At 53.7% G+C, this 27,231-nt stretch overlaps 1 protein-coding gene across 1 annotated transcript in view; it reads left to right on the top strand.

Annotated features, from left to right (window-relative positions):
- Positions 1–27,231, top strand: part of DGAT2 (diacylglycerol O-acyltransferase 2) — a 29,455-nt gene that overhangs the window by 682 nt on the left and 1,542 nt on the right. The window contains exons 2-7 of the mRNA XM_012645750.1: positions 11,896–12,024; positions 16,536–16,643; positions 17,020–17,090; positions 23,375–23,579; positions 24,213–24,387; positions 25,747–25,949. Of these exons, the coding sequence (XP_012501204.1) occupies positions 11,896–12,024; positions 16,536–16,643; positions 17,020–17,090; positions 23,375–23,579; positions 24,213–24,387; positions 25,747–25,949 (891 nt within the window). The remainder of the gene's footprint in view (positions 1–11,895; positions 12,025–16,535; positions 16,644–17,019; positions 17,091–23,374; positions 23,580–24,212; positions 24,388–25,746; positions 25,950–27,231) is intronic.

Raw genomic sequence — 27,231 nt, forward strand, 5'->3', positions numbered from 1 at the left:
CATTACTTCCCATCTCCCAGCTTGCTCCCCTCATCTGTGATGTGGGAGTGATACCACCCACCCTTTCCAGTTATTAGAGATATTCGAAAACTCCTCTGCAACCCCCAGTACTGCTTCTGGCAGTTCCTACCCTCTTCCCTCAGCAAGTAGAGCAAGCTGTGGCAGTGAGACTGGATGGGGCAGGTGGCAAGACTTTTGCAATCTCCAGCCACCAGACTGGGGACGTACCTGGCTGGGACAGGTGTGCTCTCTCTGTCCTCTGCCCCATGCCCATCCTCCAGCCCAGCCTCTGGAGCCCACTCCACAGGAAACTGAGCCTGGCATACTTAAGAAGACAGGACAGAGGACCCTGTGTGTCCTCTGGGTGGAACTGAGGCCCTCAGTGAATCAGGGGCAAAATTGGGATCAAACTCCACAGCTTTTCCCATACAAGGAAGAGCCTCCTTTCCACCCCCGACCCCACACCTCTTACCTGTATTTGGGGAAACTGAGGTGGGAGGAAGTGTGCCCAAGATTTTCTTAGCAGATGCCTTTACTAAAGGATTAAATACAAATCCCAGATGGGAGACCCTGGGAGGTCATCACTGCTGTCCCTGTCTGAGTGTTTGTCCCTCGTAAAGCCTCTCTCCCTCTTCCTAAGTCTTAATTCTGCTTGCCGAACCTCTCTGATTTGGGATTTTTCTTTAGTGACTAACAATCACCTAATCTGCCCACCTTTGTTATAAAAATAAAACATGCTAATTATGGAAATTTTGAAAAATATAGACAAACAAGAAGAAAATGAAAATTGCTAGTAAATTGACTATCCAAAGATAGCTTCCCATTAGCATTTTAATATATCATTTTCTTTATACTCATTATATAGATAAAGTTGAGGATATGCTGGTCTGAATCCTGTTTTTTCCCCCTTAATGTTATATCATGAGCATTTCCTTCTGTTAATAAAAATCATTTATAGTATCCTAGTGGGTACAGAGCAACCCACCCTGAAGCTGTATCACAGTTTAACTGTGTTCTGGGCATTGACATTGCTCCTTATATGATTATCACTGTGGTTATCTGCCCCTCTTTGGTCTGGGTGCCACTCGTGGCCCTTGGAGAGGTACTGAGCTGCGGTGGCCATCTCTGGGCAGCCAGCCCGAGTTGCCCCAAGTCCCCAACCCAAAAGCCTCTGACAGCCCCTTCTCTCACTTAAGGGTCCTTTTCTATTCCCTTGTGCCCTTTGATGTCCCTAACGGGAAAGGAAGGGACTTGTCCATGTTCCTGCTTTTTATTTATTTATTTTTTTTGAGACAGGGTCTCACTCTGTTGCCCTGGCTAGAGTGAGTGCCGTGGCGTCAGCCTAGCTCACAGCAACCTCAAACTTCTGGGCTCAAGCAATCCTACTGCCTCAGCCTCCTGAGTAGCTGGGACTACAGGCATGTGCCACCATGCCTGGCTAATTTTTTCTATATATTTTTAGTTGTCCAGATAATTTCTTTCCATTTTTTTTTTTTTTAGTAGAGACAGGGTCTCGCTCTTGCTCAGGCTGGTCTCGAACTCCTGAGCTCAAACAATCCACCCGCCTCGTCCTCCCAGTAGTGCTAGGATTACAGGCGTGAGCCACCGCGCCCAGCCTGTTCCTGCTTTTTAAAATGTTTTTGCTTCAGGTAATGGGATAGGGATATGGTGGTCCTTCCTGGAGATCCTCTTCCATTGGCTCTCCTGCCCACAGGCTGCGAGATGTGTCTTCCGGGAGCCAGTGACCCTGGCTCTCACATTTTTTGACTCAGAGTTTGTTACTAAGGAGAACTTGTACTCTAGTGAATGGTTTTAACCAAGTCACTTACTATCTTATCAGGAGCATTTCCCCATGTTGTTATTAGATCCTGAAAACATGATTTTTTTGTTCTTTCTGGGTGCAAGAAATTACATCATGGAATGTAAGAAAGGCTGGTATGAATTGCAAACCAGTCAGTTTAGCTCTCTGGGATCGACTTTGACAAAAGACTGGGTGGAGTGGGGAAGGATTTTGGGTTATCTGGGCATCTCTATTAGACCTGCTTTCTACATCCTTGGTCCTTGAAGACACTCCCCAGTGGCCTAGTTTGCCTCTGCAAATAAGGTCCCACTGTTGTGAGGTGGTGAACACCCTGTCAGTGGTGGTGTTCAAGGAGAGACCATGGATTCTGTGAAGGGAAGTCCTGTGATGGGTGAGAGATTGAAATACATACCTTGGTATCTGGTTTCTTGGCTAAAAGAAAAGGCCGGCTGTGGGAGCATGGTGGGTAGGTGCCTGCTGGGGCAAGGGGGAGTGTTGGTATTTTCTAATCTCTGAAGGACTGTCCTGTGCCAGGCGTGGAGGCTCAGAGTTAGCTGTGTCTGCATCCCTGCCTTTGCCCTTGGACTGGGAGCCCTTTATTCAGACACCTGCCTATATCCTGAGAGTTTAGCACAGGACCTAGCATGAGATGGTGGTGGTCCCAGGAAAATTCTGAGCTGATTTATTGTGTGTGGCCCCAAAGAGCAAGGCCAGGAACAGGGGTGGGATTATGGGGGCAAGTTTTGATGTAATGAAGGAATCCTTTCTAACAGCCGTCGAGGACTGCAACAGCCTGGGGTGGGTGAGGATTGAGTTCCCCGTCACTATGAGTATGCTTGAAACTAAGTGGCTAGATTGTTGGGGGCAACTCTGGAACTGAGGATTGACAGTCACCTAAGCCAGTCCTAAATCACGGAATGAGAACATCACTCTCATGCTCCCCTCTCCTCCAATTCTGTGTAGCTTCCTCCCTCCCCTACATCTCTGTCCCAGCTATACAGAGGGTACTTTGGGTTGTGTTACCAAGGGCTCATCTGGGCTGGGAAAGGAGGACCAAGAGTAATATTTTATTAGCAGGCTGGGTGACTCAGTGGCCGGTGTGGAAATCCTGCCTCACCACTACCCTCCTACCCCAACTTCAGCAGCAAGTACTTGAGTCATAAAAACATAGCTATCTGTTAGCACTGGATCTGGCTCAACCTTCATGTTACAGGTGGGAACACTGTGGTCTCCAGAGCGAAGGGACATTTCCAGGGTTAGCAAAGCCAGGCTAGAACCCAGATCCATGTCCCAGTCTGTGGCTTGCCTCCTTAAACCAAGAGAAGGGTGTTGAGGCCATGAAGGGATAAGGGTAGGGCTCTGCATACCATAGGTGCTCAGCGGTTTGCTAAAGGAGTGAAGGTTGCTCCCAGTCTCCGTGATGGGGTGACAGCTCATCCCTTCGCAAGCCCTTTGAGCAGGCTCCCCAGCTTGCCCTGGTGGATAGCCGCACCAGGAGCCCCCAGAGCTTTGGCTGCTGGTGAACTAAGCCTTCAGACTCCTCCTTGTGGCCTGCGAAGCCCCACGTGAGCAGCCCTGCTGCCACAACCCCCTTTCCTACCATGTCACCGCCATGCTGCCGACACATAGTGGTCTGCCTGGTCCTCCAGCATTGCCCCCATTCCGTCTCCTCTCAGGGCCTTTGTGTGGGCTGCCCTTCTGCCCAGATCTTTGTATGGCTGGCTCCTGAACATTCCGTCTCTTCTCAGAGGCTTTCGCCTGGCTACCCCCTCGAGAGAGCCTCCCCCAATCACCACGTCTTGTTTTACTTTTATAGCCCTTATCGCTACCTAAATGATCATGTGTGCTTGTGTGTTTAATTGTCTCCCCCGTGAGAATATCAGCCCTTTGGGAACAGGGAATTTGTCTGTCTTTCCCAGTGTTGAGTCCCCAGCATCCAGCACAGTGCCAGGCAGATAGTAGGTACTCAGTAAATATTTGTTGAATGAATGAATCATTAATGGGCCTGCCCTGTTCCTCTTGGCAGGAAGCCCTGCTTTTAACTTCAGTGTGATTCCTGGAGCCTTCCCCAGGCCTCCTCTGTACCTGTACGCTCCTGTGCTGGGTGCTATTGTTGCAGCTGTCCCTGCCCTGGACACACCCACAGTCTGGCAAGGAGCTGGCTCCAGGGGGGCCAAGTGCCAAGTGGGTGGAGCCAGGCTCACCATGGTCCCCCTCATTGCTTCCAGAGCTTAGAAGCCCGAGAGCCAGGATTCCAGTCCTGCCTTTTTTCTGGGACATTGCTCGGTGGCTCACTTCCTCTGTGGGGGAGTCTCGCTCTCCCTATCTGGAAAACAGGGTCAGAAACCTCCAACTCTCAAGGATGTGAGTTTGAGTTAATGTGAGTGGAAAGTGCTTTATAAACTAACTTGTGACACTCATGTTAGTCCTTGTCATTTGTCCCGTATGTGCAACAGGCCCCCCACACTATGGAGAGTGGCAGACCCTGCTCTGGGGCATCCAGGAAGGCTTCACGGAGGTGGGTTGTGGGCCCTCCAGTTTATTGATCAAGCACCTCCCATGTGTCACCTGCAGTCCTTGCTTTTGAGGAAGTGAGACGAGGATGATGTTCACAAGGTGACGGTGCAGAGTGATCCGGGCAGTGACAGGGAAGGAAGCAAGGGAAACTGTGGAAGCCTGGAGGCGAGGGTGGGGGAACTTAATCACCCTGGGGTCAGGGAAGGCTGCCTGAAAGAGGTGGCATTCAGTTTGGGTCTTGAAAGATGAACAGGTGCTAGCAAGGCAGGCGAGAACATTCAGGAGCAGGGAATAGTATAAATAGAGGCGCGAGATTTGAGTGAAAGAGGCAGTCTGACTGCAGGCCTCTGCGTGACCAACCTGGGCCGAGGGCCTGGTGTGCTGAGAGGTAGAGACAAGGGGGTCAGAGAGGGTGTGCTGGCTCGCCCACCTTCACCTGGGAGGAAGACTCGAGAGCTCCTGGGAAAGGAACCTGGTGCCGTCCATTTCTTGGCCTCCAGCACTTTAGGGCCTCCTGGTTTGGAGCTGCTGCTGGCCGACTTTAGGGCCCACGGGCAGGCCCTAGGGCCAGGAGTCAGGCCTGGGCTCTGTCCGGCCCGTGCTCTGCCACTGAACTGCTCTGCAGCCTCGAAAGCCACTACCCCTTCCTAACTCTGTCTCCTCATCTATAAAATGGGCAAAAGTGTGATAAGCGATCTGCCCGGATATGGTACAGACCCAAAGAGGCTGAGAATCCTTTGGGTAAATCAACAGAAGAGGAAACATGAACTCCTTTTCTTATTCAAGCAGAGTTAGCAGTTCTGAGCTCTGCATCTGTTTCCCGTGTGACTTTGGACATGACCCTGCCCTCTTGGGGCTTCAGCGTCCTCATCTATACAGTGAGGAGGACTGAATGACATGACTCCCGTGGGTTCCTTCCAGCTCATTTCCAGTCTTGCCCCTGGCTGCTGTGGGTGCTTGAGGTCAACCACCTCCTCATTCTTGTCCCCAATTTCTTGTGAAAATGGGGCTGTCCTGCTCGGAGCCAAGGTAAGTGCCCCAGAAGAACCTACCTCCCCACGCTCTCCCGTGTCTTGTGATAGGGGCCTATTTTCGAGATTCCTTGGTGACGTACCCACAAGCTAGTAGTGTTGCCATGGCAACCCTTCCCACTTCTGTAACTATTTGAATGTGCTGGGTCAGGGGAGGGGAGTGGGGAAAGCGGGCCACTGGGGTCCAGGGCAGTGCCGGGTGTAGCTCCAGAGTAGCAGGAACATGGCATCCTGAGAGCCTCACTTCCTTGGCCTTACCTCTCAGGCCTGTACCCTACTTCATAAAAACCAAATATGTAAAAATATGGGCCTCTGGAGTAGCCCAAAGAGGGGCTTATATTTCCTTTAGGGGGATCTTTTGTGGATAAAAATTCATTAGTGGATTCTAGCAAAACACCAGAAGGCCCAAGTTGGCAGGACCTGAGATTTCAGCTGATCTGCCCCAACTCCCTAATTTAGTGCCAGTGGGAAACCTAGAGAGGGGAGGAAGAGGCCTAGAGTCCCCACGAGTCTGTGGATACCCAGCATGCCCGGCTCCCTGCGGCAGGCCCCGAGGGTCGACAGCGCTTGCAGGGTCCTCGTGGGCGGGCCAGGCACTTCCCACCCCACACACCCAGCATGGCTATGTGTTGGCTTTCCAGGAGTTTGGCTTCCCCTTTGGGCCAGATATCCCAATGGGCCCCACTTTAAGGACACCTAATTTGCAAAACAGAACCCATAAAGGGGATTGTTAGTCTTTTTAGAAAAGAACTCACAGGTGTGTTGGGACCAGGTAGGTGGCTGGATAGCTGGCTCAGGGCTCTCAGGCACGGTCTGAAGGTTGGTGGAGGGAATGGCGGCATTGGCTGGCTCTCTTCCTGGCCTTCAGGGTGGAGAGCAGGACTCCCTGCCGGACATTCCAGTCTTTCATGCCTTCTCTGCTTTCTCAACTAGACTCACATAGTCTCCGCGCTCCAGCCCGCCTAAACTACTTGCAGTTAATTCATCAAACTCTCCTTCCCAGGCCTTTGCAGATGCCATTTGCAGGACTCCACTACCTGGGGCCCTGTCCCTGTACCTTCCTCCTGCCAGCCTGACATCTCACCTAAGCCATTACTTCCCCTGGAAGGCATCCCTAAGAACACCCTCCTGGCTGGGTTGGGGGCCTCCTGGATTCCTGGCCCTGACTGCCCCTCTGTGCATGACTGTTCGCAGCCTTGTCTTCCCAGCGATATCTGGGGTAGGCAGTCTAGGAGCTGATCTCCACCTCCAGCAGATGCCCAAGAAGCAGAGGAGAGGCAGGGCCTGGAAGCTCTCTCGCGGTGCGGAGGCTGGCATGTAAAGGGTGCTTAGAAAGCACTGCTGTATGAATGTTAAAGTTTGGGCTCCACCCCTCTCGCCCTTCCTCTGGCACCTTCCACTGTTGCCCCTGACATTAACCAGCCCCTCCAGCTGGAGGAGACTTTTCCTTCCTGATTCCCCAGAAAGCTCTGTTTGACCCTCTGTCATGGTGCAGGCCAGTCAGCTGTGAAATGGGCTTATCTCTGTGCCTGTCCAGGCCCTCTTTATCATCACAGTCCCCTTGAGCATTCAGTCATTCAGCAAACGTGGACCAAGCACCTTCTCTGTGCCTGACCCTGTGCTGGACACAGGGACCCAGATGAATGAGACGTGGTCCCTGCAGACACGCACACCTCCTTTCCCGTAATGAGAGAGGGCTGAGTACAGGGGCAAGGTGGAGGCACGTGGGGTGTGGTCAGTCCAACCTGGTGGGGGGAAAGGAAGGCTTTCCAGAGGAAGGGTCAGCAGGCTTGTCTCCAGGGGTCAGCGCTTAGCGCCTGCCCAGTGCCTGGTGAGTGTGTGCTAAGAGACTGAGCAGACTAGACTTGGAGGTAACAGGACTCTACCTGGGGCTCTACAGGCAGGGCAGGGCATGTGGGAGACTTCCTGGAGGGGAGGAGCCTCTGACTGAGCATGTGGTGAGGCACAAAATGGGGACAGTTTCCCATGCAGGGCCAGATTGGGACTCTAATGGCAGCAGGCATGACCCTCGGGAGCTGGAGCTCTGCCATGGCTGGCCCTCTCATCATCACGTGTGGACTCCTGCTGAAATGTGCCTGCCTGGGGGGGCCTGGAAGAGAGCTCACCTCTGAACTTGAAGAAGTGACATCTCTTTGGCACTTGGCCTAGCTTCCTAGGCCCCTCTGAGGCTGGAAGGGTATGCCAGGGGTCAGTATAGCCATCCCTCTGTCTCCGTGCAACTTGTACCCAGCCCTTTGGGGGAACTTGGGGATGATGTCCTCATTCACCTAAGCCTAGGGCAGAGATTAGGTCCAGATGGGCCCAGGTGTGGCATCCTTGGAGCTGGGGCTGTGAGCAGGATGACCCCCCCCCCCCGCTCAAGGAGCCCAGAGGCTGTTCACACCTCTGCTGCCTCACTGGCATCTTTCTGGCTCTCTGACGTGCCAGACACGCTGTTTCGCCCCCTTCCATAAGTCATTTCGATTCCTCACAGCAATCCTGGATCATAGCTGAGGACACTGACTCTCAGGGAGGGGGAGATGTCTTGCAGGGTCTCACCTCAGGTAAGAGTCAGAGCCAGGGTTTGAATCCAAAGTCTGTCTGTTGCCTACACCTCTGCTCCAAGGCAGGGCAGGCGTTGTTACACGCATTAGACAGGAGAGGACACCGAGCCTCACTCGATAATTAACCAGCAGTTGGCCGGGCGCGGTGGCTCACGCCTGTAATCCTAGCTCGCTGGGAGGCCAAGGCGGGTGGATTGTTTGAGCTCAGGAGTTCGAAACCACCCTGAGCAAGAGCGAGACCCTGTCTCTACTAAAATTAGAAAGAAATTAATTGGACAACTAAAAATATGTAGAAAAAATTAGCTGGGCATGGTGGCGCATGCCTGTAGTCCCAGTTACTCGGGAGGCTGAGTGAGCCCAGGAGTTCGAGGTTGCTGTGAGCTAGGCTGATGCCATGGCACTCTAGCCCGGGCAACACAGTGAGACTCTGTCTCAAAAAAAAAAAAAAAATTAACCAGCAGTCACACACATCTTTACTTTTTATGCAGCTCTTGCCTATACATTGTCTCACTTAATTCTCACAACGATCTGGCGAGGTAGGTATTAGCCCCACTGCACAGATGAGGAAACTGAGGCTTGCACAGGAAGTGACTCATCCAGGCCACACTTCCTGTGAGTTAGGGCCAGGTTCTGACTCCCAGCCCTGTTCTCTGTACCTTCTCCAGACTGGTGTCTGCCCTCCCAGGCGCCAGTAGTAGAGGTGGGCTGTCCAGAAGTGTGACCTGCCCACCGCCTCTGTAGGCAGCTGCCTCCCAACGGGGCTGCCGCTCCATGGCCAGGGATCCTCTTGCCCCTCTCTCTATCTCATTGGCCCAAATTATTTTTCTTAGTTCTCATCACTGCCTGACATGACACCCTACATTAATCCATCAGTGTTTTATTTCTCCCTCAGCAGAAGTTAAGCTTCCTGAGAGGGAGGACAGTATCTTCTGTGTTCACTGCCATTTCCCCAGTGGCTTGCAATGGTACTCGGCACCTTGTAAGTGCTCCATGCTGTGGGTCTTCCCTCTGTCCCCACTCCCTCCTCCAGGAAGCCACCTTTGACTACTCATTCCAACTTCTCTATTCTCAGCTTCTGTGCTGGGCAGTCTTGCACCCCCATTTCCGGGCTGTTGAGCACTTGGCCCACGCCATTAGCACACATGCCACGTCTTTGTTCCAGCAGTTCCCCAAACCACAGCGCCCGGTTTCCTCCTCTCTGCCTCTCCGGTCTCGTCTTCAGGGCCTGGCAAGGCCTCGTTTCTTTGGGGCCTCCCTTGCACCACCCTCGCTCATCTGCCTGTTCTTGTGACACACAACCCATGACTGTGCACCTCTTGAAAAACTCCATTTTTGCTCATTATTTATACCGCGTCCCACTCTGGCAGACGGGAAGAGCAGCAACAGTGGTTACCACCTAGTCACCTGACCAATACCAAATGTACCTCACACACGTTTGTTAGGTTGAATGTTCCTGACAGCCCTGGGAGGTGGGGATTGTTACCCTCATTTTACATGGGAGAAAACCGAAGCTGAGAGAGGTTAAGTGACTTGCCCGAGGTCACAGAACCAGGCAGGGACAGAGCTGGCCCAGGGCCCTTCTCAGATCTAAGGGTTGGGGGCCCAGACTCTGCCACCCTCAGGCATACATGAGAGGAACCCCAGGAAATGCTGGTTTCATGAGTGCTGAAGTGTGGCCTTCTTGGTCAGTCTGATACCAGATGTTGAGCAAGGCGGTGTTCAGACACACCACAACCACCCGCAGCCCTGGGCTGGGCCCTGGGACTGGGGCTGTGTGGCCCCACTGCAGGGGCCCAAGATTCTGCATTTCCAACCAGCTTACAGGTGATGCTGCTGCTGCCATTCCCAGACCACACTTTGAGCAGGAAAGTGCTAGTGCACATTTTGTCTTCTCTAGCCAGGGCACCTAGCCTGCCCCAGATAGAGCAGGGACTCACCTACCCCTGGTGGCCACGGCTCCTGCTTCTCTTTATCCTGCACAGCTCAGGAGGTAGAGCCCACTGCTGGAAGATGACTTGGCCGGCCAGCCCTCGGATCAGGGGTTCAGGCATGTGCTTGGACCTTACTTCTCTCCCTCCTATACTCACCCACACCTGTCCCACACGTAGGCCAGAGTGAAAGATCATGAGACCCTCAAGGATAAGCGTGTGACTAAGTCATCTGTCCAGACCCCGCAGCCGCACAGGTTAACCAGGCCCTGCTGTGTCCCATTTGCACAGCCTTTTGCACTCAGCAGCTGCTGTGGGGAAAAGGGAAGAATCCCAGGTTTCAGCCCTGGCTCTGTCACCTACTCAGTGCCCCTCTCTGGACCTCAGTCTGCCTGGCTGTCAATTAGGCTATACTAGATGACTCCAGAGGGCCTCGGGCTCTAGGATGGTTTGTTGGGCAAGTCTGGAGGTGGGAAGATCCCATGATGGTAGGATTTTTATAGAGAGGGTGCAGGGGCAGTGATGAGCCAAACCTCTGGAATGGCTTTGTGGTCCAGCCTCTTTATTTGCTTTTGTGAGTTCGCATTCTGCCATCTCCACCCCACTTATGCCTGTGGAGTTGTTAGATGCTACCGAGCACCCTGTATGTGCCTTGCACTGAGGATATGGCCATGAGCCCTGCGGGCTTGCTTGAGAGGTCATGTAGCGGGTGTGACCAAGGTTTGGAGCCGAGTCTGACTCTTCCGCTGCACCAAGCCCCTTCCCTCTGATCCATCAGGCCAGGTAAAGGGGACAGGACTGGCATGTCTACCTTGAGGCCTAGCATTTCCTACCTGCCTGCAAAGAAAAAGTCAAAGCAATTGTTAACCTTCAGCTGATGAGGGGTATGTCCTTTTCTAAACTCTGCTGTGACCTTGTTGCTCTTTAGATTTTGAAGATAAGCAAAGGCTTAAGTGTAAGCCCCTGAACCTCTCTCCCTCCTTGTGCCCAGCTTGTGGGCCAGGGTGAAAGGTCATGAGACCCTCAAGGACAAGATTGTGACTAAATCATCTGTGCCCTGGGCTTTGCACGGAGTGGGTAGTGTGAAGGAGTGTTTGACCAGCACACAGTAGGCGCTAAGTGAAGTTAGGTTGAGCACAGGGCATGCAGTGGGAGCTCAGCAGAAGTCTAGCTGCTGGAAAGAGTGGAGTGCAGATTGGGACCTCCACCACGCTCTTCCCCGGTGCTGCCTCTCCTGCAGTCACCAGACTTCCCGGTCCCAGCGCCCACCAGCTGCTGGAGTCCAGGGTATCATCCTCGGGGCACATCTTGTCCTCATTTCTGGGCTTGGCATTTGCTTGGTAGTGGACGTAATTACAGCCTGCGGTGTCCTCCAGGCTGCCTGAAGCTCACTGGCCACTGGGCCCCTTGGGGAAACAAAGCCTCTCACCTGGCTCCTTTCTGGGCCCCACGTTTTGGGCACTGAGTTGGAGCTGAAAGTGTAAATCTCTCTGAAGGTGGTAGTGGTGGGGGGTCATGGTGAGGGGAGCAGGGGGGCTCAGCTCCTTGGAGAAGGAGTATCAGTTCCAGGCATAAGGGGGGCAGGGCAGGGACTGGAGATGCTCAAAGTACACTTGGTGAAAAAAACATTGCCAATTGAATGTTGAACCTCTGTCCTTGGCCTCACAGACACAGTTAGCAAAGATTAAATATTTGCGCTAGATCCAGGTAAAGGATAGGGGCAGGAGTTTGACTGGGTGGAAGGGAGGGAAGAGAACTGGCAATTATGGAGGGCTTCCCCGAGCCAGCCCCTGGGCTGGCCTTTTGAGATACCTAATTTGGTTTCCAAAATGACCCTATGAGGGAGACACCATTCCCGTTGTGTATATATAGAAACTGGGGCACAGGGAAGCATGCGAACTGCCCAGAGTTACAAAGCAATTGCGTGGTGGCGCTGGGATCTGAACCTGTCTGCTTCTGTGGCCCCCGCTCCTCTCACATCTAGAGGATGGTGTTGGGGACCCTGAGGCTGGAGGGGAGGGTGACAATAGGCTGACATCTCCCCTCTGCTGCAGGCACTGGCTCCAGCATCCTCTCTGCCCTCCAGGACCTCTTCTCCATCACCTGGCTCAATAGGTCCAAGGTGGAAAAGCAGCTACAAGTCATCTCAGTGCTACAATGGGTCCTGTCCTTCCTTGTGCTGGGTAAGCTGGGGCTTCGAGGGAGGCTGGGCGGGCAGGCACAGGCCACGTCCCCAACAGGGGTTAGAGTAGGAGCTCTGCTCTGTGGAGGCGAGGGGGTAAGAGCAGTCCTTACACAGGCTGCCCCACAGCCTCCCCCACTTACTCCCGCCTCTGGGTCCCAGAGTGAGTGCTGTACCCCTAGGCGTGCACAAGGACTCAGTGAGAGTCAGTGGGACGTGGTGGTATGGTTCCTGTTCACAGATGGGAAAACTCAAGTCTTAGAGAGGGCGAGTAACTTGGCCAAGGTTAGGCAGGTTTGAATCCAGGTCTGTAGGACCCCCAGAGCCTGTGCTTTTCCCACAGTGCTACCTGCCCACCAACAAACATTTTCCAGCAGGGATGTTGTTTTGCCTCAGGGTGGTATGGTGCCAGGTAGTTTTTAATCTACTGCAAACAAGCTCTCTGATCTTATAAAGGTTGTTTGCGCTCTCTGAATGTTAGTTTCCTCATCTCGAGTGCGAGGAAAATGCCTCCTTCACATGGCTTTTGTAGAGATTGAAGACAGGGAATGAGAGCACCTGCACAGGACCTGGTTGTGCCGGCCCCATTACATGGGTGGTGCCCACTGCAGCCCTCACCCACTCCTGCAGAACACATTCCCCAGCTGCTTCCCAAGGCCTGCTGCCTTCTGTCTCGGAGCACTGCCCACACACCTGTGCTCTGTTGCCTTTTCCTCAGGTCTGGCTAGGTGGCAATCCAGTCCCTCCTTGGATTGCCACCCAGGCCAGGGTCAAGATGATAAGGATTGTTTGGGAAGAGGGAAGGGCCCATGCCTGGGCCACCCTCTGCTCTCCCAGATGCCCCTTCTCCTTCCGAAGGCCCCTGTGTCCTCAGCATAGCAAGTAGCCTCAGCACGTCAGGGCGACGTGCACGTCAGTTCCTGAGAGCGAGTCCCTCTGGGCGGCCCACTCTTGCGCCCTGGACAGTCTGGTAGGGGACTGTCAGGGTACCATGTCATTGCTGAGCGGGTGTCCTTCCTGTACGCACTTGGAGGGCTCTGAGACCTCATTTACAGGGCAGAGGGATAGGACAGGGTTCTGTGTATCAAACCCCCGCAGCGTACCAGGTCCCAGATGTGTCTTTCCTCAAGTCCCCGCTTCACAGGTGAGGAAATGGAAACTCCCAGAAGTTCAATGACTACCTGAGACTGCGAAGCTCATTAAATGGCAGAGATGGGATTTGAGCAGAAGCCCAGTGCACTCCCTAGGGAGCCCACCTTACTGGAATCCCAGAATTAGTGGACCTGGCTTGGCTGGTGGGGAGCCGAGCAGCTTGTGGAACCACAGCCCAGAAACCGGCCCAGCGTCTTCTCAACGCCCTGGTGTGGGAGGGAGCCAGGCCTGGTTGGACAGGCAGGTTTTCCAGCCACTGCTAATTACCTGAGCAGCCTGGCTGCTCCCGGCCTCCGCCTCTCAAACCATGGGCTCAGGCTCACCTGCTATTGCAGAGCTTCGGGGCCCCATCCGGCTCCCTATGGACTACAGGTTTTTCGCCATTTTTGTGCCATGGAGCCCTCTGGCATCCTGATGAAGGCTCTGGCCCTTCTCGATGTTTTCAAATGTGTCATACAGAGTACGTTGGATTTCAAAGGAAACAATATAAATACACGATAGAAAACCTAATCAGACATAGTAACACATGTGCTTTTTTATTATATTAATAAAAGATCTAGTAGCAGTTTTAATAATTCCTATAATTCTTAAGTCATGATGAGAATAAATGACTTTGCAAGATATTTGCAACTGCTATACTGTCATATGAAAAACCTTTGTTATCTATTGGTGTCATGTCAACAGGTACTGCTAATATTCCTGTGGTTCGTCACATTCATAAGTGAAGGAAACGATAAATTTACATAAGAGATGAATGAAAATTTAGATGTCATTTGTTTCCTGATCCAAGTCCATAGCCACTTAAGGTGTGCCAGGCTTTGTGTTAAGTTCAAACATCATCTCATTTAATTTTCCTAACACCCTGTAAGGAAATTAAGGGATGGGGCATGGCCAGTAAGTGGCAGGGCCAAGGCTGCAGGTGTGTTTAGCCCCAGAGTCCATGCTCTTAATGGGCCGTGCCGTGGCCTCCCCTGCCACTGAGCATCTGCAGACTGCCCTGCACCACGGGCCTCAGGCTCCAGAGTTTTGTATCAGAAGCTTCTTTGTGGGCCACGATGATGTGTGGGGAGGAGGTGATGTGCGAAAGTGGTCCCAAGCCTTTCACATGTGGAGCAAGTGAGGCTTTTAAGCACGTTGCTTATGTCTCATGGACTCAGCCGCATTGGTTCCTGCTGCAGCCCCATGACCTGAGAGGATAGAACCGGGAGCCTGTGACCTTCTGAGAAAGAAGGTCATTTGGTGGGTTTAGTTCATCCTTTTGCTCAATAATCTTTCCTGTGTTGGTTGCTGAGGCTGGAGAAATTAATCTGACCTGGTTTCTGCTCCCAAGGAGCTCAGGGGCTGAAGGGCTGTCTGCCAGAAGGCGTCTACCTAGGGAGGCAGAGGCTGATGAGAGATAAGATGAATAGTGTCAGAGAGGGCTGTGGTCACACAGGGCTGGGGAGTGGGCCCCTAGCTGAGGAAGGCTGGGACTGGAATGCAGCCTCTGGACTCCTAGCCATGTCTCTTCTCCATTGGCTGCCTTAGCTACAGAGCAAGAACAGGTGGGTAGGGATACCCACCTTCCCAGAGAGACCAGCCCTCTAGGCCATGGGCCTGGGGCTCAGCCCCCTCTGGTCCCTCCACCCCTTGAGAGAGTTAAGGGTTTGCTGGTAGCTAGGTTTCCAGGCTGCTCAGACCCTCCCCTGTTCGAACTTCACAGGCCCTGCCCAGGCCCACCTGGAGCATCCACCTAGCTGCTCAGGAGCTTGGGTACCTGTGAAGTCCAGGGGACTAGAGTGGTCCCTTCTCCAGGCCTAAGAAAGGGAACCTGTAGCAAACTTCTACACGGTATAACTTTGTAAGCAGCCTTCACTTAGACATAGCTATTCACCAAGCTGCCTTCAATAGTTCACAGCTTGCCTTTAACAGGGTCTTGTAGCCTGCAAACGCTTCCCTAGAGACTCATCTTCCCTATCTGTGATGTCACACTCCTAAGCTGGTCCTGAAAATCTGGACACTCTGTGTTCACTGCCACTCCCAAGAGAGTTACCCTGTTTTTAGCCATCCTGGGGAGAAACTGGCTCAGGAGTCTAGAATAGGACTGGATTGTGGGCAACGGGGGGCCACCATTTCCCTACCCTTAGGCTCGTGGAGAGTCTGCACGTGGCCTTATCCTCTCTCACGGGAAAGCAGAGGAGGCTCAGCATGGTGGAAAGAACAGAGCATGGCATCCCCGCAGCACCGTGACCAGCTCCCGCCCACAGAGGGTGGACACACAGCAAGGGTTGGCCTCCCACCCTGGGCAGGGGAGGGGGGGTACTAGAAGGAGGCCATGCTGCTTCTACCTGGCATGAGTACCTGCTACCTGCTGGCCTTGTGCTAAGTGCAAGGGGCAAAGAAATGGGCCTGCCTGGTGCGGGGAGTTCAGGGGTGAGAGATTCATGTATGGATAGTATGATATTGGGGAACATTTCTTGAAGAGATGAGGTCTGAGCCAGGCCTTGGAGGCTGGGAAAAAATGGGAAAGATGAGGGCGCCTAAGAGTGAGCTGTGAGATAAACCAGGGTTGCCACGAGCTTCCCTTCCCTTCTGCGCTAGGTTATTCCATCTATGGCCAGTGGGCCCAGATGGGGTCACCCACGGAAGCTGGTCTCCAGTCTTCCAAGTGGCACTCTGGGGAGGTTGATAAGCTCCGAGCTTTGGCCTGGGACTCCTGGCCCTCCGTGTACGTTGGAAGGGGCCAGCACTCCTCCTGGGGCAGGAACTCCTCTCTCAGGTCCCTCCAGTGGCAGTCCGGGACGTCTCATTTTTGGTGACCTTCTAAAGCCTGGTCAAGAGTATGGACTTTAGAATCAGACCTGAGTTTGAATCCTGCCTCTGCCACTGTTCCTGCCAGGTGACCTTGGGCAAGGTACCTCCCCCTTGAGCCTCTGTTCTCATCTTTCAGATGGGGTAAAAGTCACCCTGCCTCACCCCTGAGATGCACAGGCGCTTGGTGGCTGTTCCTTCTCCTTATCTACAGAAGTTGTGCTGGGCACTGGGTGTAGGTGGAGCATGCAAGGAGGGGACAGTAAGAACAGTTTCACAAGAAGCCAAAGCCTACCTTCCCCAGTGCTACTGCCCAGATAGCATGGGGCCCATGTGCCCCTCAACACGACAGCCCATCAGACAGGGGACGCTTGTGTCCCCTGAGCTTGCTCCTCCCAGGCTGAGTGTCCCCTTAGCCACTTCTCAGGGGCTGCAGGCCCCCATGCTCATGGCTCCAGCTGTGCCTAGCTCAGTGCCACAGTAAATGCTTACTACACCATTGCCCAGAGGGGAGATGGGTCCCAGCTAGGGAGGACAGGGCTAACGTGTGGCCATCTGTCTCCCCGCCAGGAGTGGCCTGCAGTGTCATCCTCATGTACACATTCTGCACTGATTGCTGGCTTATCGCTGTGCTGTACTTCACCTGGCTGGTGTTTGACTGGAACACGCCCAAGAAAGGTAAGCATGCAGGCCTCCCTTGCCTACTCCCTCGCCGTTGCCTCCTGCACGAGTTAAAGTTCATCGTGCATGTTGTTTCTTTTAACTCAACACCAATTTGTGAAAAGCATCGGCTAGCCCAGTGTGTGGTTTTGGGTGCTGAGTTAAAAGCTCCTCGAAGTGCACCATTCTGGTCCTTGTAGGAGCTCACAGTCCATCAAGGTTTGTATAATGCGAGGGAATGATGTGGAAGTGGCCCACTGGGAAGGGGACAAAGATGCTGCCTGGGGTGATAGTCACCCGCCTTGGGGTTTCAGACGGGCTCTGTCTTGTCTGCCTTGCCCAAATATCCAATCACCCCCACTTCTTCCCAACACCTTATTTTCTTCCCTGGAAGGTGGCAGGAGGTCGCAGTGGGTCCGAAACTGGGCTGTGTGGCGCTACTTTCGTGACTACTTTCCCATCCAGGTAAAGTGTGGTGGGTGTTATCTTGGGAGGGTGGGAATGGATGGGAAATATGAACTCAGGCCTTAACCCACGCACTCACAGTGACCGTGAGTGCTGAGTTGAACCATGTGGGATCTCCCACTATGAGTATCTGTTCATACCACACCCTGCTTTATGCAGGATTTGAGGCAACTTAGGATACATATAATGCCATACCAGGTAAAGAGAAAAATCAAGACTTGGGGAAGGAAATACTAGCATTTCAGCCAGAAGGGTCAATGAAATTGCTACAGTTGAGCTTCATAGACAGCTCTGAGCTTCCTGGCAGCCAAGGAAAAAAGAGAAACATGATAGTTGTTAGGTTTTTGTTCTGGGAGAGGAAGAAGCGTATTGGTTCTTTGGGGAAACAAGACTGGTTCTAGGAGTTTGATCTAAAAGATGCTACAAACACTGAGCCTGAGTGATGTCAGGAGCAGGTGTAGTAGTACGTGTAATGGCCATTGCATGTCTGCCCTTCAGTGAATATTAAGGGCATAACTTGAAATGGAGGTGATTTATCAAGAGCGATACTAAAGTAATCCACGTTTATCTACCCTGAACTTAAAACCCTAAGTGTAAGGGGCTTTCTTTCCTCCCAAAGATCTTAGGGAAATATCACTTCTCTTAGCTAGTTGCTGGGGGTCATGGCTGGGTGAATAAGGGCCCAGGTAATTTGAAGTGCAGTGAAAGGGGGAGACTCTGGGAGCTGAAGTGGTTGCGGAAGGTTCCTGGAGGAGGTGCTCCTAGAACTGTGCCTTAAAGGATGCGTGGCACTGAGGAGGCAGAGACAACAGGGCAGCACAGGCACCCGCGTATGAGAAGAAGCCTTGGGTAGAGAAGACAGTGAGGAGGCAGAGAGAAGAGGGAAAATACCCATTTATCAGGGGCCTTGCAGGAGCCAGCACCTTTCCCCAAGGAGTCTCCTTGACCCTCACAGCACTCTGTAAGGTAGGCATTAGCTTTATCCTTTTTTACAGAAAAGGAAACTGAGGGTCAGAGAGTAGCAAAGCTGAATGAAACTAGTAAGTGGTGGAGCTGAGATGCCAGTTGTCCTGCCTCAAAGCCTGGGCTCTTCCCACCTCAGCACTCTGCCTTTCTGGACAGCAGAGCTACAGGAATAAACTTGGGCAGATATTCAGGCTTCCCATGGGCTTGGAGGATGGAGACAGGAAAAACCCAGTATGACCCTGGGTGAATGCTGTCCCTTCCAGGGCACAGCCTCCCCATGTGAAGCAAGTTTAGACCAAGCTGGTCTTTGGGTTTCCTTCCTGCTGTACCACTGACTACTCTAGGACCCTTCACTGCTCTTCTGAGCTCCCGTCTTTTCTGGGGCCACCCCGGAGGTCCTGACGGGGTAACTGGTGGCTCAGTGTGGCTTTCCGTCCCAGCTCTGTCTGGCCCGTGCCTGGTCTGCAAGCTGGACCGCTAAGGCAGAGCCGTCTGGGCCCGGATGCGTGTGAGCGATGCTGGTGGAGTGTGGATAGCTTTGGCAGAATCCTGGAGGTTTTCCCTGAAGGGGAAGGACCTGTCTGTCCAGCTCACTCTGCACTGCAGCCCTGGCTCACCCTGGCTGCTGGGGCAGCCGAGCAGAAGGCAGCGGGGCTGTGGAGCGGCGTCAGCGCGTGAGCGTGAAAGTGCTCTGTGCGCGACGCAGCGTGGTGTACCCTTGCTGTGGTGAGTCAGAGACTGAGGCATCCTGGTGCGCTGCCTAGGGGCCGTGCCTGGGTAACCTTGCACTCCTCCGCTGCCTCTGGTATTGCGGGGGTGGCCCAGGGCCAGGTCCTCCTTCCCACCCTCAGCCTAAACCCAGTTTTCCCAGGACCTCCCTGCTCCTTGGGGTCAGGGTTTCTTCTCTTTTCTCAATCCCATCTCTCTGGCTGCAAAAAATATGAGGCTGTTGTTGCTGGGAGGATGTTACATCATAGGATCCAACACTCTCATTTTGGAGGTAAAGAAACTCCATCCAAAGGAGCGTCCAGAGCTTGTCCAGGCTGCACAGTTCAGTGCAGCGGCAGCGGCAGACTAGAATCCAGGCTTCCTGAATCCGGGACCCGGGTTCCTTTCCCCTGAACTCCTACTGCCTGTTTCTCTGGGAGATTCAATCCCCGTTTCCCCATTGGATCGATTCCAACTTCCTGAGTCTCCCTCTTGCCACTTTGCTGTTGGAGACCTGGGTTTAAGTTCCTGCTCTGTCACTCCATGAACTGACCTGCCATCGTTGCTCCTCGTCCAGTGCTGGGCTCCATGCTGGGCATGAGGAGACAGAAGAGCCAGCCCTGGTCCCTGCCCTTGGGGTGGGCTCCCTGTGTAGGGAATCCTGCTAGACTTTGTCACTTTCTGCCCGTGGGACCATGGCAGACTTTCTCAAGCTTCCTGAGCCTCATTTGCCTCATCTGCAAAATGGCGCTGTTCATGTGATAAATTGTGGTTGGATGTGAGTGATTATAGACTGTTTTCTCTGCTTGTTCTCTCTCACTGTAGGGGCCAGACCTCAGTGATCTCTCTTGCCACTGTGGCCTGGTCCTCAGGCAGCCCCCTGGAGGCCAGTAGCCCCTTCACCCAGAACAGGATGACCTTTGGTTAGACCTGAGACAGGCAGGCATCCTTCCCCACCTGATCTTCACCTTCCAAAAGAACCAAAACAGGCAGCTATATCCTTACCACCTCTCTGTTCCCAGAGTCAGTTAGGAGTTGGAGCCACAGGGCACATGCCAGCTGGCCCTGTGAAGGCTCCTGGGCACCAGGAGCAGAACCAGCCTGGGCCTGAGGCAGGCTGGGGTGTCGAGCCTCAGTTTGAGGCCTAGGCCGGGCTCTGCCCCTGCCCCTCGGGGCCTCGTGCTCCCCTTCTGTGCAGGGATTTGCCCTTGGTGATCTGATACCTGGTCTGATGCTCTATAGTGTTGTGTGTGACACTTCTGCCCCACCCCCTTTTCCTGGCCGCCTGCCGATGATTGTGTAATGAGGATCTCAGCTGTAACCCCCAGCCCTCCCATTGCCCTCCCCATGGGGCTCTTTGCCAACAGAGCAGCTCAGCTGACCACAGAGCATCCCTTCTCCTGGCAGACTTGGAGCTCATGTGTTAGCAACAGCCACCAGGACCACCAGCTGCCTTGAAGAAGAGTGGGCAGTGCCCTGGTCACCTCTCCCTGAGGCATAGGCAGGATCCTTGGAGAGGGGACTAGGAAAGACCCTCTGAGCTTAGAGTCCTCTATCTCTCCGCCTGCCTCATTTCACAGATGAGCAGACTGAAGCCCAGAGTGGAGGGACGGTCCAAGGTCACAAAGCTTAAGTGAGTAGCAGGACAGGTGTAGGAACCAGGCTGTCTGCTTCAGGGCCTGTGTTCTTACTCCTGTGTTCCTGTGTTCCTCTGCCACCGTGCCCTGCTGGGTAAGCCTGGACAAGTCCCTGCTGCTCTCTTAGCCTGACTTTCTTCCTCTATGTGGTGCTGGAGTGGGACAAGCCTCCTGAGCACCTTTCTTGTTCTAGGAGACAGGGTGTGAGGAGTGGCTTGCCAGGAATGTGTCCCAGACTCACATTAGCCAACAGGCCTGGCCTGGGTGCCCCATTGGGCTGGGACTTTGCCACAGGAGATAGTCAGGGGACACAAGAATAGGCATGTCAACAGAGCCTTCATCAGCAGTGTCCTTCTCCCTCCCTCCAGAACGGACATTCTGTCCAGCCCTTGGGGGAGGAGGTGTGACATGAAAACAGATCAAAGCTGTGTCAGATGCCCACATTCTTCTGCGTACTGCGCCAAGGGCCATGAACCTGCACATGCCCCAAGGCACCTCATTTAACCAAACGTCCTATCAGATAGAGCCTTTAAGAGGGAGGAAATCATTTAAAGAGCCAGCTAGGGTCCCACCAGGTGACACATCTCCATCCCAGCAGCCCAGGGAAAAGCACAGCTGGGTGGCCTGGTCCAGACGTGGAGGATGATTCTCTGTGACCTTCTCGGGAAGCAGCAGCTCCTTTCTCTAGGCCGCAGTCTCCCCGTGTCATCCAAGGAGTGGCCTAGATCTTTCCGGGCTCTGCCAGCCTATTCTGTGTGTTGGGCTCCTGGTCATGAGACAGGCCTGGGCCCAGCTGTCAGGAGCAGGTTTCCAGCCTGGTGCTGGCTGCCTCGCCCTTACCCCAATGCCTTCCTTTTTTATGGAAACGGGCACAAGGTGCTTTTAAATTCTAGCTCTCCTGAGAGCCAACTTGGTGGGCAGACCTGCTCTTTAGGAGGCAAAACATCTGATCAACAATCTTGCAAAGCTTGTGTAAAACCCGACTTTTAGATCCCCTCACTGCCCCTGCCGCCACCGGCTGTGGGTGAGGCTGTGCTGTTCCCCATTTATTTGGAGGACAGCTGGGTTTTCGAGCCACTTTAATCTGCTTGCCAAAGGCAGAGTGGGAGAAGGAGTACACACGTCCCGCACAGTAGTGGCTAAGACGGAGGGAGCCTTGCTCAGGTTTACACAGACGGGCAGTCCCAGAGCTGGGAGTGGTGTCAGGCGCCCTGTTCTGTCTCCCTCGGTCCTCTGTCATCTGACGATGTGGATTTCAGTTTTCCAAGGCCAGCCACCAGCACCTTCTCCCCTGAAACTGCCCACGAGGTCCTTCACTCAGCCGGGAGGTCCCCAGGCCTAAAGTCACAGAAAACCCAGGCTCTTGATATTCTGCTGGTGGCCAGTGACTCTGCTTCCAGCTGGGCCAGCGCAGGAAAGGGGCACGTCCCAGCACGCAGGTGGAGATGTTATTGATGCCACCTCTCTTGAGACCAGGCAGCCCAGAAAACCAACATGTTCATACCCTTTGACCCAAGAATTGTATTTTTGGAAGTTTGTCTCAGGAAGACAATCAGATATGTAGACAAAGATAAGGTATTTATTGAGGCATTATTTCTAAGAGGGAAAATTTGGAAGCTTTTAAAATGTCCAGCAATCAGGGGTTGAGTCAGTGCTGTTCCATGTAGCACAGCTGTGTGACAGAATACTAATGTCACCGTGAGAAGACATGTAACTGAGGGACTTTGGTGAGGACAAATAGCTATGATACATTTGGTAGAAAATGATATAAAAATGTTACCAACCATATAACCTCAATTTTGTGGCTTTTGAAAAAGAGCATGTTTATATTTGAGTTGAGAAAGGACCCAATGTGTCAGAGTGTTTTATCTGGACAGAGGTATTACAGGTATTTTTGATTTTCTTTTTATTCTCCTATATTTTTAAAATTATTTATAAGTCTTTATTATTTTTCAGATCAGATCAGAAAAAAAGTGATGTTTTATGAACAAAATGCCCTTCCTTTCCAACGCTCTCAGCACCCTCCACCCTCATCATGTTCCTTGTAATGCTGGGCGGGTGTCTCAGGCTCAGTGCCTCTCATGCTCAGGGTTTAGGAAAACTTTGCACCCCCCACCCCTCCAAGCCACCAGCTGCAGGGCAGGTGGCGGCCCCTTAGGAAGCCAATCATTGGAGCATCCCAAGACGGCTTTGTTGATAGCACCATACGTCAGGTCCTCAGCTGCTGCAGCTGTACAGCTGACCTCCTCCCCATCCCCCTCCTCAGGCTGGCTGGCACAAGGGCTGTCACTTGCCATGTCCTGTCCTTCCTGCCTCAGAACCTGAGCTAAATCTGGCTGGCTGGCAGCAAGTTTCCATTCAGGCCCGCTGCACTGTCCCTTCTCTGGGCCAGGGGAGTAGGAGGTGGGCTGCATGGCTTATCTGTGGGCTGTCGGTTAGCCCTCAGGCCACAGGGCTAGACAGACCCTACCTGCAAGGAGCTCACAGTGTCGGGAGACTGACAGCGGCTGCACAGCTTGCAGCCAAGGCCCAGTTGCCAAACTCAGGAACTTGGACTTTACCCTGATGGAAGCTGGACACCCTCTTCAGTCTGAGAGTGGGAATGGGTTGGATTTGGGTTTTAGAACAGTCAGTCTGGCTATGGCAAGGAGGATGGGCCCAGAGGGAGGGAAGGCAGGAGGCTGGCAGAGTGCAAATAAGAAGACCTGGTGTGTGCTTGGCTGGGGAATAAAGGAGTGAGAGAGAAAATTCCCCACCCCTTCCCAGGGACTCGAAGTCCAGGTGATGACTGGCAAGCATGAACACTGTGGCCCCGTGATGGGAGTCTGAGGTCACGTGTGGAGAGTCACTGCAGTCCTTTGGGCCCCCAGAGTCCCAGAGGACCTGACCTGTCCAGTCCCTCCCCTGCCTTCTGGGCATGCCCCAGTACCCCTCTCCCAGCCAGTTTCTTTTGACCCAGAGTTTTCTTTGCAGCTGGTGAAGACACACAACCTGCTGACCACCAGGAACTATATCTTTGGATACCACCCCCATGGCATCATGGGCCTGGGTGCCTTCTGCAACTTCAGCACAGAAGCCACAGAAGTGAGCAAGAAGTTCCCTGGTATAAGGCCTTACCTGGCCACGCTGGCTGGCAATTTCCGGATGCCAGTGCTGAGGGAGTACCTGATGTCTGGAGGTGAGAATCCACCTCTGCCTACCCCTGCTGGGTGCCACTGTCAAAGCCTGAGCCTCTCCATGGAGCAGAGTGATGCAGGGAGCCAACACGCCATTCCCTGGTGCTGGTCCTGCACTGGGAGATGCAACCTACTACAGACACGGCGGGTCAGGGCTGAGCAGGAAGGCTGATCGTGCAGCCTTCAGGATTCAACCTGAATAACATCTTCCCAAGGAAGCCTTCTCTGACCCCTTTTCTGGGCACCCCAAGCCCTTGTGTTGCCCTCCACACAGCCTGATTGTTGTCCGTGGCCCTGTCATTGTCCACCGCCTGTGACCACCACCGTTGACCCACCAGCCTGATTCACTGGGATCCCCAGCACCTAGCACCAGCCTGGCAGAGTTAAGACCTCAGGGAATGTTTGTCAAATAAATGAGCTCCTAAAACAACCTTGTATCATTATCCCCATCTTAGATAAGTAAGCTGAGGCTCGGAAAAATGAGTAGCTTAGGCAGGACCAGACAACTTCGAAGGGGCTGGGTTAGGTCTGGGGCCCAAGTCCAGGGTTCTTTGTGTTGTGCACTTGACCGTGTGCAGGGGGTGGGGAGTGCCTCCGTGGGCAACCCTGACTGTCTGTCGTTCTCTCCCTGCCAGGCATCTGCCCTGTCAATCGGGACACCATAGACTACTTGCTCTCAAAGAATGGGAGTGGCAATGCCATCATCATCGTGGTTGGGGGTGCAGCTGAGTCCCTGAGCTCCATGCCTGGCAAGAATGCTGTCACCCTGCGGAACCGCAAGGGCTTTGTGAAACTGGCCCTGCGCCACGGGTAAGTGCCTCTGTACACACACCCCTCCAGTGCTTTCCTCAGCCCAGGGCAGCAGGCCCCATGGTGCCCGAAGGCAGGGCCCAGACCCTGGGAAGGCCTAGAAGGGGTCTGTCATAGCGTCAGGGAGGAGAAGTTGGAGCCCAGACGGCAGTCTGGACCTAGTTTGCCCACATGTAGGCTGGGTGTCTGGGTGAGGCAGAGAGGTAGCCTGTGGCCCCCGGGCCTTTGCAGGTGGGCTGAGAGGCAGGCTCACATGTGGGACTGTGTAAAGACTTGCCACTTGGGGCTAAAATGCATCGCCCTGCTAGGAGAGCAAGAGGACAGCAGGAAGGCTGGTGTGGCTGGAAACAGCAGGGAGGGCTTCTGGAATGGTCACCCTGAGGACAGGAAGAGAGGAGCTAGGTGGTTTGGCTTTCTGTGACCCTTTCTAGAAAACGAGGGGCACATTCTGTGTAGCCACCTGTTCAGCGCGTTCTATTTGACAAAGTACATCCGCTCTATAGTCCCATTCGGTTCCCTAGCAACCCAGCAGGTGATGACATCCCCATTTCCCATTGGAGAAAACTGAGTGCGGCTAAGTGACCTGGTCAGGGACACATTGTGAGATGCAGAGCCAAGCTGTTTGGACTTGAGGTCTGCTGCTGTCCTCCCATGTGTGGGCTCTGGGCCACCCCAGGAGGAGCAGGGTCCTGGGGTGACGGCCCTCCAGCAGTGCCACGGGCCAGAGTGGGAGAGGTGTGGCGGGCAGTTAAACAAATTAGGGAAGGCTCTAAGCCGCGCCATCCAGGCCCCATGTGCCCTGGAGTGTGGCTGCAGGACAGCAGCTCTCTTCTCCAATCCCCTCAGGACCTTATATCGGGCTTTGGGAGAAGAGGCTGCTCTGAGGGTTTGGCTCTGCGCCAGCCCCTGGGACATAGTCAAATCAGACCCAGTCCCTGCCCTCAGGGACCACCAAGGGCAGGGGGAGGGAGGAGGGACAGATAGTGACAACACAGTTTGCTGAGACTGTGGGGGTGGGGTGGGTGCGTCCAGGGCTGAGAGTGGCCTGGGTTGGGGGTAGGACAGGGAGAACTTCCCAGCGGAGGCAGGCCCTGAGGGAGGAGGGTAAAGAGCAGGAATTCCAGAGCAGGGCATTCAGCCTTCCCGTTGCCTGGGGTCCCAGAGCCCAGACGTGCTCCCCAGTCACTAGCAGGTGGGCAGAACTGGGTAGTGAGGGGACATGTGAGCTTGGCTCACCTAGGTGATTCTGGTACCCCCTGGGTGAGGGGGAGCTTGGCTGGTGTCCAGGCCCTGTAGGGCCGACTGTTGGAACTGAAACCAGTAATTAGGCTGCGACATACCCTGGCGTCTCCCTTCCAGAGCTGACCTGGTTCCCACCTACTCCTTTGGGGAGAATGAGGTGTACAAGCAGGTGATCTTCCAGGAGGGCTCCTGGGGCCGATGGGTCCAGAAGAAGTTCCAGAAGTACATTGGCTTCGCCCCATGCATCTTCCATGGCCGAGGCTTCTTCTCCTCTGACACCTGGGGACTGGTGCCCTACTCCAAGCCCATCACCACTGTTGGTGAGCCCCCAGCCCAAGGGCTGTCCTGAACGCAGGGTGCCACACAGCTAGTGGGTGGTAGAGACAGGATTCCAGTGTGGGCCTGGCTCTGACAGCCATGCTCTTAGCCTTGAGGACTTTGATGTATTGGGTGCTGATGGGAGTGATCAGTAGGGGTGGGGTGGGGGTCGGGGAATAGGGCCTTTGCTATGAACCAAGCACTGCGACAGGTGAGAAAACAAGACCCTCAGTCTCTGGGTTTGCAGTGCCCATTAGTCCACAGGCAAGACTGCATTGCAACAAAGACCAAGGGGAGAAATGATGAGGACGTGTGGGTGCTCTTGAGGGTCATGGTGGACCCCAGAGAGGAGGAGATGACTCTGACATTGCTAAATGATAGGAATTATCCAGCAAAAGAGAGGAGCAGGAGAGTTTCTATCAGAAACAATAGCCAAAGTAAAGTTCCAGAGACAAGACTGTGTAGATTTTTGAAGAATAGAAATAAAACATCAACAAGACTGCAGGATAAGTATGGACAGAAGCATAGCCAAAAACTGGCTGTACTTGGCCCTCAGCTGTGCTGTTTTTGGTATATTTGGGACAGTTCAGAGGATTCCAAAGAATTACCTGTTGCAGATGTGTGCATGCACGTGTGTGTGCGCGTGCATGTGCGCGTTAATGAGTCACAAGCTAGAGATTCTGCAGGAGCATGTGGGCCCTCAGCAGTGGACTTGAGGGGTTGAAGCTCACACGGATACTGTGCGTTCTCAGACCAGATGTCTTTGTGCTTTTAGACAGGGACAAAGTAGCAGCGGGGCAGCAGGACCATTTCTGCGGGCAGGTGTGGCTGGGGTGGGGACAGGGTCCTGTGGGCAGTGTGAAGGCGTTTGCTGTTCACCTGGAGAACGGAAAGCTGCTTGAGGGTCTTTGGGAGGGAGGTTCAGTTTTGCAATTTAAAGCGATCCCTGGGGCTGCTGGATAGAAAATGGGTCAGAAGGGGCAGAAATGGAAGCTCTAAGACCAGTCCAGAGGCTGTGTGGTAGCCAGTGGCTTGGACCGAGCGGGAAGTAGTGGGAGATGGCAGGGGAGTGCGTGGATTTGGGAGAAATTTCAGACAGCATTGGCAGGATTAGGAATGGACTGGGTACGGAGATGAAGCAGGTTAAGAAAATAAAACAGTGCACAGTACAAATGTTCATCTCCTCCTCCCTTTCCTACTCTTACTGCACTGTTTAAAGCATGCCACATCATTCACAGACTCCTCAGAACAGCCCTCTGAGGAAGGATCCCCACGTGACGGGTG

This window comes from Propithecus coquereli, unplaced genomic scaffold (genome assembly GCF_000956105.1).
Source record: "Propithecus coquereli isolate 6110/MARCELLA unplaced genomic scaffold, Pcoq_1.0 Scaffold235, whole genome shotgun sequence".
NCBI lineage: Eukaryota > Metazoa > Chordata > Mammalia > Primates > Indriidae > Propithecus > Propithecus coquereli.